The sequence below is a fragment of the Molothrus ater genome, chromosome 3 (assembly GCF_012460135.2).
Source record: "Molothrus ater isolate BHLD 08-10-18 breed brown headed cowbird chromosome 3, BPBGC_Mater_1.1, whole genome shotgun sequence".
Lineage (NCBI taxonomy): Eukaryota > Metazoa > Chordata > Aves > Passeriformes > Icteridae > Molothrus > Molothrus ater.
In genome coordinates this window covers 59,365,850-59,381,058 of record NC_050480.2, presented here as the reverse complement: position 1 = coordinate 59,381,058, position 15,209 = coordinate 59,365,850, and the positions used below count along the sequence as shown (strand labels likewise).

Below are 15,209 nucleotides of genomic sequence, written 5' to 3'. Positions count from 1 at the left end.
CATCTGGGGTGAACTTGGGGCAGGTTATCACCACTGGCTGCCCAAACCCTAATTCTGAAAGAACACAGGGAAAAATGGGTCCCCAACAACCAGTTATAGTCTCAATTCCTCCTTGAGAGGCAGGTCTATAACTCTCAGCCTTTCTGACCTGTTTATGCTGCCACACCACCTTGGCATTTTTTAATGTTTCTTGTGGGCTATCAAAAACTCTACATCCCTGGTATAACTGCACCAATGCCAGCCCTACCACAAATGGCAATGCAGTGCTGAGGAAAAAAAAATATAGCTTCAGTACTGTATTCTGCTCCCAGCATCAGTAGAAGTACTCAGCACTACCATTCCCCCTTGCAAAACAGGTGCAAAATGGTCAGCACTGCTGTCTTTTCAAGCTCACTGGATTTCATGGGACACAGATGGTTAACAGTAGACGCAAAGCACAGTAGATTCTGTTTGCACTTTGCAGTCTTAAAAGAAGGCAAAGTTGTGCAGGAAGTGACAACATATCCACATAGACACAATAATGTCCTTTTTTGGTGATAAATTAATATACAAATAGGAAAATAAAACACAACTTAGATTCTGAAATCACTTGGAAATCCCTCCTATGCAAACAAAGTGCAGATGTTCAATGTAGCATCAGTGAGCAGCTCTGCAGCCTTAAAGTTTGCATCCTGTACCTTCACCAACTCTCCTGATGGAAGTGATGTAGTGCACAGGCTGCAAGTTACTACATAATGTTTTCAATATGCTACCATTTCATATAGCTAAAAAGTGGACAGAAGTTTAAAATTTACAGTACTTTTCATCTAAGCAGCACTGAAATTCCTTTTGTTGGTAATACCACTGAAGCCAAAAAGCCATTTCAAAAAGTGGAGGGGTTTACAGCAGGTTTGATTTGGGAACACTGGACTACATTCAATCACCCGAGAAAATAAAATTTTCTTGCAGTTGGGATGGCTAATAATCAGGGAATATGGCAACTCTCCCATCCACCAGTCCCTTCAACATTTGCCATGGCAACAAAAATACTCCAAGTTTCACTTATCTTCATTTACCTTACCTAACACAAAATACTTCCTTCCTCTCCAAACAAGATCAAAAATTCCTCTGGTCTCCACAGTGCATGAGATTAAATATTTTACTAGTTTTAGCTGGACTCATGGCTGTTGGGAAGTAATGTTAAACATATGCTGTAATATTTCACAATGAAATACAAGCTTGTTTGAAAAGAGACACAACTCCACATAAACTTTATCCTCAGAAACGCTCACATGCAAACTTGTTTAACTAAAAGAACAGTTCAGCTGTAATGCTGTCCTCTATGATCAAGGAAGGTTTTGACTCTACACATAAATCCCAGTGCACGTGCAGTTTTGAGATTTAGGTATGTAGTATATGGTAGAGATAACTCATGCTATTAATGTATAAAATATTGTAAAATCCAAACCATGTTTTTTGACTATCCTGGCCAGGAGCAGCTGTCTTATTCATGTACATCTAGTTCCCGGACACGCGTTAAGATAAATATTGACACTTTAACGTAAGAATAGAGGCTTCCAGGACGATAGTTGTTGGCTTCCCCGAGTTGTTGGGTCCACCTGAAAGCGGTTATCGATTATCGCCCTGCCGGTTATCGATTATCGCCCTGCCGATTACATCTGTCGAGATAACCAACGGCACCATCCTGATACATGTGAATACATGGCTTCTCTGGAATTGATAGACAACATCGAGACACCTGGACGGGGTCTTTGTCCACCTCTGCACATGGAAAGCAACAACGATGCATGTGAAGAGACACAAAGAACATTCAGTCATCTCTGCTTTGGACAGAATAAACTGTATAAAAACTCGCTGTGCGAAGCCGTGAGCGTGAACTGGGGAGACTCTGACACTCAGAGGTCAGATCCGTGTTCACCCAGCGCCGATCCTGGGCTCAACTCTTTGGCTGTGGTCGTTTCGAAGACCGAACTTCGGTCTCGCAGACAAATTAATAAATCTTTGCTAAATTTTCTTATAAGTTTGGCTCATGATTTGATAATTTATAACAGGTACAAATATATGTAGCCTGTTTCTGGTCATACCTCTTCTAGCAAACCTGAGGCAGAAATTAGATCAAAATCTTGAAACCGCAAAAATATCTCATAAAAATCTCAAGTTACATCTTTTCTTGTCTCTCAGCTCTTTAGACTTGATTCTACAGCAAAATCTATCCAATGGTTAGCTAAGGCAAAATTCCAGTGTCTCTCTTTCTCCACTGTCATATGTCTGACTTACTTGCACCCCTTTCTCACTGGTACTAGGATTCCTGCAGCAAGTTACAAGGAGCTACAGTGACAAAGTTCTTAATTATTCTTTTCATTTTGTTTTCTCACAGTTTAAGCCCCTAAAACGACTTCTCTTGCGGTGAAACAAATACCAATTCAGATGAAACAAGCTGGTCTCTCTATGCTTAGCTGCAGTAAGGAACTGCATCCTAAGAAGCACCTCCTCAACAAGGAGACAACTATTCACAGAGCTTTTACCACTCAGCTTTTGTAGATTGCCACTTTAATGTGCTCACAGTCCTGTCTCACACAGCTATTTCCTTCTTTGTCTCCATTGTAGCTTTACTCTGCTCATGCACAGCATGTTTACTGAGACATGGGGCTATAAAATAGCATTATTTTGGGAGGAGCCGTTTGTCTCCTTCAGAAAAATGGAAAAATACCTCACAGCAAACCAGCCAACCAAACAAAAAAACAAACACCAAAAAACCTCACAAAGAGCCCTCAAAGACCCATCTATATGAATTATATAACCCCTGGCATCCCTAATCCCAGGGAATACCTTGTTTTACTGCCAAAAAGACAAAGAGATACACATTTGCAGTGTCACCCAGACCATTCAGTGATTGTTTTAGATTACACTGGAGAGAAGAGTGGGGAGTAAATACAGCATCATCTCTCCAAGTTCAGTGCCATGCAACACCACACAGACACACAGAGCCACCTGCATTGGCTGCAACAAATCAGTAAAAATAATCTTGGTATCAATACAGACAACTCAATCAAGATAGCTGTATACAGTGCCATAGATATCTAGAAACAAGATCAAATACTAAATCATAATAAGACTGTTGTTTTTAAGCTTCCTGAGCATACTGTTAAGAAGGATCTATTTTGATCATTTAGGGGAAAATGTGATTTAAAGGCCAACTGAGCACACACGTAAATGTGCTGTGTGGCACAAGCTTTTCTTATTGTCTGCTAAAGTCTGTGAGTCAGGCACCCATTGCTATATCTTGTATCAGCTCAGATCCCATTTAGTCGGGGGACATGGCAGTTAAGAAGAAATTTGCTGACATCAATGGGTTGTTCCCTTTTTGGTATATCCACATAAAACTCAGCACATAGGTGAAGTCTCAATAGATTTCCATTATTCACAAATGAAGGTCTAACCTTTCACGTGTCTACTTCAGACATCAGCAAGAGACTCTGATCTGAAGGTTTGTAGCCTGGAAGTCCATGTCAACAAATCCAAGCAAGAAACAGGGGAGAAAACAAGGAACTTGCACATGTGAAAGAAAGGAAAAGTCTTCACCTGTAAACAAACGTTCCATTTCCCTAACACTTGTATAATATGCTTTCAGTTTTATGACAACATTCAAGGTTGCAAAGGCTATTTCCATCAAAAGAAAGAAATTATGACAGAAGATGAAATATCAAAAAAAACTTTTTTTCCTCTCAATAGTCAGATAAAAAGGGCTCTATTTTTTTTTATTCTCAGTTCTGATATCTGTGCCTGAAAGATCCTCATGCCATTCTCTTTTAGTGCTTCAATGTCATTTCCAACTTTTGAGCACAAATACAAGGTTTCCCAGTTATTCCCTCAAGCTTGGGATTTGCAGTCTACCTAGTGCTTGATGATGGCTTCTATTTTTTAGTTACCACTAAACATAAGGGCAGGTATCCTTTAGACTGAAAAAGAAGTTACCCACAACTTCAGCAAGGCTGGGATGCTGGAGCTGTGAGATGTGCCAAAGCTGCCCATTTCCCAGAGCAGGTCCCACTTCAGCTTCCCCTGCAGTACCCATTCTATAGAAACCATCACGTTCAGTATGACTACAGAAAAAATAATTCTGCTTACAAAAAAGTTTGCAAGATGCAGACACAACCTTCTTCTAGAAGAAGTCCAGGCTTTTTGGCAGTCTAAGGAGCTACATCACACAAGGAAAAGATTTGCACTCTCACCTTATGCGAGGGCAGCAGCTGTGGGTTGCAGAAAGGGGAAATAAAAATGCTCTTTAGGGAATCAGACTGACAAAATTGCCAGTTAAATCCGGCCATTTAAAAGAAACAGGGTTTATTTGTATTCACTCCTGTAAGACATGTTACACTATATCCCAAGAATTTTATGGGTTTTTGGAAATTTTGTTGTGCTGCTGCTATGACTTTGCTAGACCTTAATAAGGCAATGCAATTAGTGTCTTTCGCAAGTCATTTTTAAGACTTGCTCATTTCTGGTGTGGAAAAGACATAGCAATTTATTTCTTTTTTCCTGTAAACTTCTGTGGAAGACTCACAGCACCATGTCAATAAATTCAGCTCTGATGACCTGAGGTGCTCCTAAACCATGAGTCCTGTTGTCTTGACTTTCAAAACATCAAGGCAACAAGAACAGACAATAGCTATTATTATGAGTCTTCTAGGTCTTTTAGTTTAGTATCCTTAAGTATCCTGCTGCAATAACAGAGACATGAAATGCTGACTTAAAACAAAAAAATGTGGCAGAAATTCTTGCATCCACATGAATTAAAAACCTAAATTTAAAGCATCACCCTCAAGCCCTGAACAAACCAAACCAAAACTCACAGATAAGACAGGTTTCATGAAGATGCAATAGCAATTGACGTGAAATTATCAGAAATCATAAAAATGAAATAGTTTTTCTGGTATGTTATACCAAAGGTATAATCAAACAGCATCTGACATCTGTACTTCTGAACAAAATAGACAGGCAGTACTTCTTCCCTACTGTTGACCACTGTCAAAGACTTAACATGGTTTTCTTAAGCCAGCTTTTCATGTCCTTATGAGCTAACTGAAAAAAAGATCATCAGAATTATTTCTAGTATATGTGATGATATCAAGAATAAGGTCTTTGCTTAGAACCTAAGAAACTCTTAAGCTATACATTAAGAAAAAGCATAAAAAGCACAGTCCTGCTGAGTTTTCATTGTAGGATTATAGCTACATGTGTTTGTATATGTATGTTTTATATAAAAGTAATATTTGCCCTCTTGTGTAAATGGAGCAAAATAATTTGAAGTAATTGACTCAGTGACAATTTTTCAGGCTAGATGCTCTTTTTCTCTTTTCCTTTTAAAATTTTCCTTTTTTTTTTTAAGCACAAGCATAAATGTGTTTCTGATAAAACACATCAAACAGATGAACAATACTGATGTATAGGTTATAGGGGAGGCAAAGGAAGGAGCTCTCTAAAGATCTTTAGAACATATCATAAATAAAGTCACTTCAGATGCAGCCACCCAGCAGTCAGGGCAGTTGCTATAGCCTGACCAAAAAAGATGTGGGACTGGTCTAGTTAAAGACATTTCCTCCACTGAGGAAATGAATGACCCATGCAGGCCATCATGGTCATCTTAGAGATGGATGCCAAATTTGTAAGGGCAGAGGTAAAGGTAATTGTAAATCTTCCAGTTCATTGTCCTTGCTATCAGCTCAAATTTATGCAGGCAGCAGCACCAATATTCTGTCAATGCTGACAAAAGCTTTATTGGTGTATCAACACTTAGCAGGCCCAGGTTTAGCTGAGCACTGACCACATCTCCCAAACTCACAGCAAATAGGGAAGTTCAAACCTGTTGAGGCTGGCTGGAAGATCTGTTGTCCTGCTTGTGCTCTGAGCAAATTACCCCAAGGCATTCAGACAGTAAACCTGTTACACAGCACTCAAGAGCTACAGAACATGTTTTTATAGAAAAAATAAAAGTACAAATAAACATGTACCAGGACATTACTCTTGAGGGAAAACAGCTGGACCATCATAGTGGAAATGGGATACATTAGGGATGTCATTTTGCTAAGCAAATACGTTGAGGAAAGGCAGACAGGACACATAAACCAACCAATAAAAGGTTGGTTTTCCACAGCAGTATCAGGTATTTACAAATAATAAAAGCCTCTGTCTTAGCAACAAGATAAACCCCAGGCTGTCAGGAGCCATAAAACTGCTAGTACTCCAGTACAGAAAAGCAGGACTATGGGAAATGTACTTATTGAATTGTCCTCTGTGTCCATCTTATTGTCTTCACAGACAGTCACTGCTTCAAGATTAATCTTCTTGGGATATTAACAGAAAGATGGGCTGGTTTTACTTCTGTCATTGTGTCAAAGCATTATTCCATTGCAGTAGGTTGCAAACCTCATCTCGTTTAATGTATGCCAAATTTCCATACAAGAAAACAAATTGTACAATTGCTTCATCCAGTCAGTTTTTGTTTTTGTGTTTAAACAATTTTCTTTGATATTTTGGTAATATTTAGTAATATAGAAGAGTGTATTTAACACCGTTGTTAGGACTACCTACACAGGAAACACAGAAAAACTTGGAGCTAATTCAGCAGCATTAATAATCCATAAAACATCCACTAATTCACTTCCAGCAAAATCATACAGTTACTGAAGCTGTGGCTCATGAATCTTCTGAGAAAACAAAGCCAAAAACAAACCACAAAACCCCAACACCACAGACAAATTAAAACAAACAAACATAAAACCAAACAAAAATCCAAAACCAACCAAAAAAAAATCAACCAAAAATTTTAAGTTTTTCTTTTCAGATGGGATGAAATTAATAAGGAGACAGAGACTGTAAGTATAATCCTGGCCAAGTAACAATAATTTAAACCGTGCATTGTGTAATGGTTACTTTGATTTACACAATCCATTTTAAACTCTTTATACAGCACAAGGCAAAATAATTAAAAATAAGCATCCTTTAGAAGAACAGGCTAAATACTGCAGGACCACATTAGTGGTTTATTCCAAGGTTTCAAGTGATTTGGGTTTGTTTCTTTGATAACAATGCTGACAGGACCTTTGGAGTTTTTGGGATGTTCTTTTAAAAACAGAAGCACCAAGACTTTTAAAAGCATTAAATCACACCTATGGGGGAGAATGGCAGGGGGAGAAGTTGTAGCAGGTGGAAATAAAGGGGGATAATGACAAGCAGGCAAAGCTTTGGAAACACAAAAATAATTGCCTTGAAAGAGGAACAGGGCGCTCTTTCAACACTGCCTGCCCATCTCAAAGAACAAAATCATGGGTAGGAGGAAAAAAAAAGAAAAAAAAAAGAAGAAAAACACATCATATTTTCTTGCCTTCAGTTTCTAGGTAGGCTTATTTTGACAACCAAGGAAAATGAGTGTGCAAATGGAAACATGGAATCAGCATGCCTACCTTGCAAAGTGCTATATTTAAGATGCCTCAAGCACACAATTTATTGAAAAGCCATATTCCACTGTGTAATGACTAATTTGTCATATTGCTGTTGAAAACATATGTAAAATATGATTTTTAAAAATCAGATAAATAAAGACAAACCTGTATCTTGCCTTCTGCAAGAGGTAACACAGAACAGTGAGCAAGGACTGAGGATGCAATCACACCATCAGGCTATTTCATTCAGTCAAATAAATTCCTGTTCCTGTTGTTTTTTAAATACATCTGGATATACCCAAACCTGACCTCCAGTAATTAAGATCACTTTTATAAAAAGTATAAATGAAGCAAGATGAAGTGTTTATGTAATTTTCAAAAGGCAAGGAAACTTTCATTAATATATTATAAACTCACTTTTGCTTTAGCACTCTATGATCAATTAGTCCTTTTTCATTTTCATGTGAACACACATACTTCTGCTCCACAGGACCAGAAGAAATTAACATCTGTCTGTCAGTAGCCCTAAAAAAAAAAAAAAGAACAAAAATCACTCTCAGGTCTTGTGCAGCATATAGAAAAGAGGATGTTTAGGGTTCTACAGTGACAGAAACAGAAAAAAAGAAAAATCAACATATCAAATATGTCATGATTTTATATGCTCATGCCTCTTAATCAATTTTTCAGTTCAATTATCAAACTGACAAATTAAAAGGGAAAATGTAGAAAGTTCTGCCTGCTTATATTCTAATTACTACACAGTTACAAATCCCAAGAAAATCAGACCTCTCAGAGTTGCAGGGTAACATCCATCTTCATAATCTGGCATCCCCAAACTTCTGGGAAAAACTAACCATTGCAACATGTAAGGGGTGAGCTGAAAGAGCTAATTACACAGCATTTCAATACATTTCTATTTAACTAGAATCTTGAAAAATTGTTTTTTCTGGAGGTTAAGTCAAAAGCTTCAAGTCAGCTTTGCATTACTCCGGCCACTCTAGAAGATCTCTGAGTGCTTCCTGATCTTACAGTTCCTGGCCATTTGCTCCAGCTCTAGCTCATCACTAGGAACAGTAACTCTAGATACCCACTTTGCTATGAGCCAGTCCACTACTTTCCATTTAACCTTTGTGTCCATTTCTCTACCTCCTCATATTCTTGTTATTTCTTGTTTTGGTAGATGTGTTGGTGGAAGCCAACACCAGCAGTTTTACCCCGTAATGGGGGAAAAGCAGAGCTAAGAGAGGGGATACTGTTATGCTGCCAAGAATTCATGGCAATCATAAAACACTATTTTTTTCCCCTAACCTCCTCTCTTCAGAACATCTGAACTCTAAAGATGCTGTAGAAACTGTTCCAGCCTCAGTTGCACTCAACACACAAAAGGCTGTTATTGGAAATTACATTAAAGTTTGCCATATTTATAAGGGGAGTTCTCCCTTTCCATGAAACAATATATTTCAGCCATGTAGTTAAATGAAACAACAAAAAACCCCCTTAGTATATTCTCTGTGTGGCTCTCAGAAACAATTGATTGTGAAAGTGGAAGGCAGTTTCATATTTACCTGGTAATGTCTATGTGTGAGCTCCTCATACACACATAAGCAGTTTCTACTGTGGGAACACTTCCTCTGAACCAGTGACAGACATGGGATGCTATTTCCATGTCCTAGTCCAAACTGCTGGAGATGTAAGCCACATTCTAATTAGCCAAATTTATTACTTCCACACAGAAAGTGTTCAGCTATTGCACTCTAAATTCCATGTCCAGCCAAGGACTTTGTTTCTGTTTCTGTCAGGGAGGAGAGGTCAACACAATTCATACACAATCACAGGATGAGCCAAGGACACCAGGATAAAGAGGTGGCAGCCAGGAGTGCACCAAAAAGCACTGGGGATAGCATTTATATGAGAAATACAACAGGGAAATACTGCTGACAGCTCTAGGGAGCTCCACAGTGACTTCAGCTGACCCAGAAAGAGACTGTGATGGTGATGATTTCTTCCTGCCCTGAGCAATGCCCTCTCCACCCTGTCACTGGTCCTGGCAGGGCAAGCAAGTTCTGGGAACTGGCCTGACTGAGAAATAATTCTGCAAAACAGAAAAGATAGTTGGTTTTCACCTGGGCTCAAGCACTGCATGATAGGAGCTAGGAGCATGCAAACTCAGATTTCACCATTGTTCTCTGGCACCATGGGAGGACCACACACCCAGCTGTGGATGCTACTAACTGCAAACCTTAACATGGTTTCTCTTCTCACTGTAATTCAGCCTAACATCAGGGAGCAATGGAGGAAATGTGAGTTCACATCTACTGTGAACTATCAGAACTGTGAATTTTACATTAGCTCAAAACAATGTCTCATACACTCAAGTCATGAGTCCTTGAACCAAATCAAAAGAAATTATCCTTACAGGATTTTGTTCAAGATGTGCTGAACACACAATAATAATTTTGAACTACATCACCAAGAAAAGCACTGCAGTGTTAAGGAAAGTCATAGCTATCTGCATATAAAGATACAACTTTCAGTTTTGTAACAAAATGCTCTTTTCACTATAGGTGCTTTTCCATAATTTTATACCCAAATATGCACAGAATACATTGACTTTTTACTCATCCTAAAATACATGACTGAATGCATCTTAAACTTGTTAGAATTTTATTCTTTCTTGCTGGCACAAAAAATACCTCAGGAACACCAGCTTATTTACTCAACTTCCCTGTAAAGAGAAAGATACCAGCAGCTTATTTTCCAGGAAGGAGACTAGATAGGGAAAGAGTTTAACGTAAACTATATTCACTAAGTTTTGATATTTTAAGCATTTAATTTTTTTTTTTTTTGGAGTCTGCAGAACTTCACAGCAAAGCTGTTGCACTCATGCTACTGCAACTGCATGCTCTTTGTGGGACAGCATGGCTTGACCTGCAAGAGCTGACAGTCACATCTGAGACACAGTCTATGCAAACACCCCAGACAAAGTCAGAAAGCTAAATATTCAAAGCAACATCCTAACTGCCCTAAACATAAGGACATGTGTTCTTCTCAGCCCCCTGCTGAAATCGTGGTATATCCACCACTGTACCTTGGATGAAGTACAATATACAGAGTAGTCTTCTTCACAGCAGACAACTCTACCCCTAAAGAAGGAGCTTCCTATAAATCAAATAGGCAGGCCCTTGGTGCAGAGAACTGAGACTGGCTGTGATCTCATACTTCAGGCCTGTGATAAATCTTACATGCTTTGACTTGGTCTTCTTCCTGCAGTCCCCTTCTCTCCAATGGTGTAAGAGCATTTACCTCAGGAGTTTCACAAGTACTTCCACAAGGACAAGAGGATGTATCTCCCTGTGCAGTTTAGTTCTGCTCATGAGCTCAAGTTGTTTGGAAGTAACTCGGTTATCAATGTTTATCACACTTTTGTTTGGGCTGTTAATCACCTCAGAGCGCACAACCTGGACTCCTTTTGGATGAAGGCAACTGCTCTGCAGTTCTAATCCTCTGGGATTAATCCTACTGTGACTAATGCAGCCTTAGTGCTAGAGTCCTTTCCTTTGACAAAAAATGCATTTTGGATCCATGGCAAGCTGCTCTCTACAGCCAGGATTCTTGGGTTTAAAAGGGACGACTTGGAGGTCAGGATTTCTCTCCTCAGCCAAGACATTCAGAAAAACATTACCCTGCTAGACCTACAACAGATCAGAATGGAAGCAAAGGATGGGAGAATCAACAAACCTCTCATCCAAATAGCCCCAACAAAAACACTCCACAAACTCTGCCCTTTCCTCCCTCCCTCCCCTAAGAAACCCCAAACAAACAAAGAAAACCTGCTCAACCAAGAGCCAGAACATAAACATTGAGGACAATCTTCCTGGAATCTGTTTTCTAAAAATATATCTAGTTTCACAATAAATTTCAATAATCCACTATGGAATTATTAAATGCTTATATCTGGACCAAATCCAGAGTTTCCTTTGATAAACTGTCTTTCAATACACCTGTGACAAATACTATCTCTGGCTAAATCATTATTTTACTCCAAGACTTGCAAGCATTTAAAAGTAAGTTCTTCAAAAGCTTAATATATTAAACAGAGAAAATCTTAGCTATAATGAAAGTTTGACAGTGCTGCATTCAAATGAAAACTGGCTATGAAGGAAGTTTAAATTAATTAATGGCGTGGTTCCAGGAATGTTGATGCCCTGTTTAAAACCATAAGGTAAGAACCCAATTTTACATTTCACATTTGTTACAGTTACTCAAAACATAAAAACCAGCTACAGATGAAGAGCTAGTAAATGCCAGTTTTGAAATGCCATGAAAAGAACACAACTATACCCAGATTGATATTTGCTGTGCCACGAACAAACTCACCCACTGATTACTTCTGGAAATTTTTGAGAAGCTGTTTCACAACAGTATGTAAGGGATTCCAGCCCACTCTTCTGTTGCTGGTATTTTTTAATCAGGTCCATCAGCACTGCCTGGTGCCCAATCTTCTTCACCAGCTGCTGCACCATACGATCATTTAGAGCCAGAAGAGCTGCTCCACTTATTTCTTCTTCTGCAGATTGAAGGGGATAAAATCATTACTGTAAAATATCTTTATAGTTACAGTTACATTCCATATGCCTAAAAACATGGTGATGGAAGATGGGTCAAAGGGAAGGATGCTTTGTACTGCTGACAGTCATCTTCAGCTGCCACCATCCTCTCCCAAGCAGTGCCAGGAGTCCTAATCACTGCCCAGATATCTTCCCCTAACACAGAGCCAAGTCTGAAACACACAGAGGCAGAGGTGACAATTTTAATGCTGTAAATCAGGCCTTGCTTGAATCACAGGAGACTGTTGCTTGCTGATGAAGGAAATAAGGCTTTTTAACAGAGAACACAAGAAATCAGCTGTTCACATTACAGTTTCTTGTGCACTCTTCTGTAGAACATAAAACATTACACACTACATTTGCATTATTTCAAAAGATTTCTACAAAATAAAATAGGCCCTGTCAGGACTTTTAAACTGCCAGCTCTGATTTGAGGTGTGTCTATTTATATACTGGCTTAATCTCGTCCCCCAGGATTTCTCAGACTCTGTAACAAATCTGTACACTTACGTTGATTTATCAGATCTATGTCAGTTCTCACCCTAATAAATTTCTATAAAAGTCTGAGGTTAGCATATACACACATGCCTCAAACCAGAACAAAGTAGGCAGTGCCAATAAAATGCATAGCAAGATATACTAAACAAACAGCACCACCCCCCCAAACAATAAAAATGCTTACCACGGAACTTAGGAACTAGTTCTCCTAAATTTCTCAGTTTCAACCAGTTGCAGACTTGCTCAACTGACCAACTTTCCATCTTCAGTTGTTTCAGCGCTAAATTTCCCTCTGAAATGAAAATAGGGCATTATTTTTGTGCTGAGCTCTAAGCCAAACTCCAACATTTCATAGCAAAAAAAGGCACTTAGCAAATAATATATCTACATGTTCTGAATAAAAATAGTGCTAAATAATCCAGCTAATGTCTGTTGTAAGTGGCAGTTTGCTTGGATCCCTTTCCTCACCTCCTTTCCTGTCTCTGGCTTCCCTCCGTTCTGAGGCAGCCTCATTCCTTATAAAACAAGACCTGCTCCGGTACCATTAACACCCAGGTTTCCACACAGAGAAGAAAAAAGGTGTGAAATTCACCACCACCATCAGGCTCATCAGGAAATGGCTGACATTTTACAGAAGGAAAAAAAAAACAAGCCACCCCACCGCCAGATAAGAGTCTGTCACATCCATGCTTGCAGTCAGTCAAGCACCTTAACCCCCACTGCACCGCCTAGCAGGGCAGGTACCCAGCAAATACTTAACCCTGAATTACCAACTGCTAGGGACAACGAAGGGGAAAGGGAGGAGACTGCTCCTGCTGTTATCTGCTGGTTCCCTTCTCCAGTGGTACCTGGGAGGATGCAGTGGGTGCCCTGGAAAGGCAGAGTCTCTGGGGCAGCTGGGACAAGTGCATCCACCCTCTGGAAGAATCCTGTACATACCATCTGCCCCCTGCCTGAAAGACTCACTCAGATGATGAGGGGGTGCAACACACCCCAAAACCACCAGCGACCTCCCCAGAAGAAGATTATTTATAAAGGCACAGCTTGTTCCACACTGCAAACTTCTCAGCAGCAGCAAACTCTCTCTGAGGGGAATTTTCTAATTATTTTGGTTTTGCTCTACCTAAAGGAGCACCAAGTGCCCCGTGACCACGCTTGTAATCCACAGCAAAACAACACTATTGCTGTATTGCAGTCAGTTTTTCAGACAAGCATATGAGTGCCTGGCAAAATTGGTCAAACATTTCCTTCCATACCCTGAGTCTGCAGCAAATTCCAGGCTAACATGAGGATTCACCCTCACAAACCTCATCAGCATCTGTGCTCGAAAGAAAAGGAAAAACCCCAAAAAAACTCCTTGAATAAAAAAATATTTCCATTTCCATCCTTCAGCAGCAGAGACCCTCCAAAAGACCCACTTCAGCCTACACTCTTATGCCTGTCGACTTCAGCAGCTTAGAAGGGTTAAGTTTAAGAGGAATGCCTTTCTGAATTACATGAGTGGGTTTAATTTGATATGACAACAGTAGCCATACAACTCCTCCCCCAGGCTAAGCAACAAGAACAGGGTGTGAAAAGTCATTATTTGTTGAGAACTCTGGTGTAAATTAAAAATCACACCTTTCTGTCACACTTCTTACTTCCTTGCAAAGAGTAGGGCAGAAAAAAAGTCTCCAAAAACTTGAAAGATAAAACCGAGCGCAATGCAGAAAGACACTTCCCTTATCAACCAAGCAGTGTAAAAGGAGATACATTTAAATGTTGGAAAGGTCACTTCTTCACCCTATAAGAAGACTAACACCCTAGAACAATTCTTCTAAAGCAGACAGGCAGATACCAACGCTTCAAAAAGTGTCAAGCAAACTCTTGCCATGTGCAGCAATGTGCACATTTAGCCCTGGGTGGCTAATTCTATAGCAAAATGGCCACTTGCACATGGAAATGCAGGCTGCACTCTTTATTGAGGGAAGTGATGATAGCTGAGAGGCTGTTTTTTAAAAAAATATTATATACGTTAAGGGTCATGAAACATCAATACTTTGAAATGCTTCTCAAAAGTGATTTCAGTTACTTGCATCTGCTAGAGATAAAGCAACCAGAAAAAGAGCACACCAGCCTTCTATCAGTGTTATCTGAGAACAGATGCTGATATTTGTCTTCATTAATGATTCTATTTATTACAGTAGCATCAAAAGACTATCCAGCAAAGGGTTGCCTGTGTTGAATGTGGTGAAACCTGTGAATATTTATATTCCTCAATCAAGTCTTTTAAGTCAGAACAACAAAAACCAAATAACAGTAACATTTAAAGAGCAATTTACAGTGTAACTTCAAGTCAAATTCAGAACAGTTCTAAGTGTGAGTGATCTCTGTTTGTTAGTAATATAGCCAATCACTGGGACCCATTTCTTCATACACCTGGGCTCAATAACTATAATTAGGATTTAACTAGTCCTGGTTAATGAAATTAAGTAATGAAATCAATGAAAATTACTTTTCCCTAGAATGTGACAGGAGAACACTTCTATTTACTATGAAATTCTTAAAAACTGAAGAATAAAAATCTCAGGTTTAAAGACCTATCATCCATGGTACGGACTTCAGCTCACATAGTTGGTTACTCAATAGCAAGAGATGGGGATCCTGACCAGCATGCCTGTGC

The 15,209-nt window shown here is 39.3% G+C and overlaps 1 protein-coding gene across 3 annotated transcripts in view; it reads right to left on the bottom strand.

The window, feature by feature from the left end:
- The window catches only part of SAMD3 (sterile alpha motif domain containing 3), a 51,603-nt gene extending 38,753 nt beyond the window's left edge, over positions 1-12,850 (bottom strand). The window contains exons 1-3 of one of the 3 annotated variants that reach the window (XM_036404559.1): positions 12,732-12,850; positions 11,820-12,009; positions 7,860-7,967 (exon numbers count right to left, since the gene is read on the bottom strand). In XM_036404559.1, coding sequence (XP_036260452.1) covers positions 7,860-7,967; positions 11,820-12,009; positions 12,732-12,810 — 377 coding nt within the window. In that variant the 5' untranslated portion in view covers positions 12,811-12,850. Of the gene's footprint in view, positions 1-7,859; positions 7,968-9,007; positions 9,089-11,819; positions 12,010-12,731 lie in introns of those variants that run through there. The other 2 variants (XM_036404558.2, XM_036404560.2) reach the window with 2 other exon arrangements.
- Positions 12,851-15,209: the final 2,359 nt, after the last annotated feature.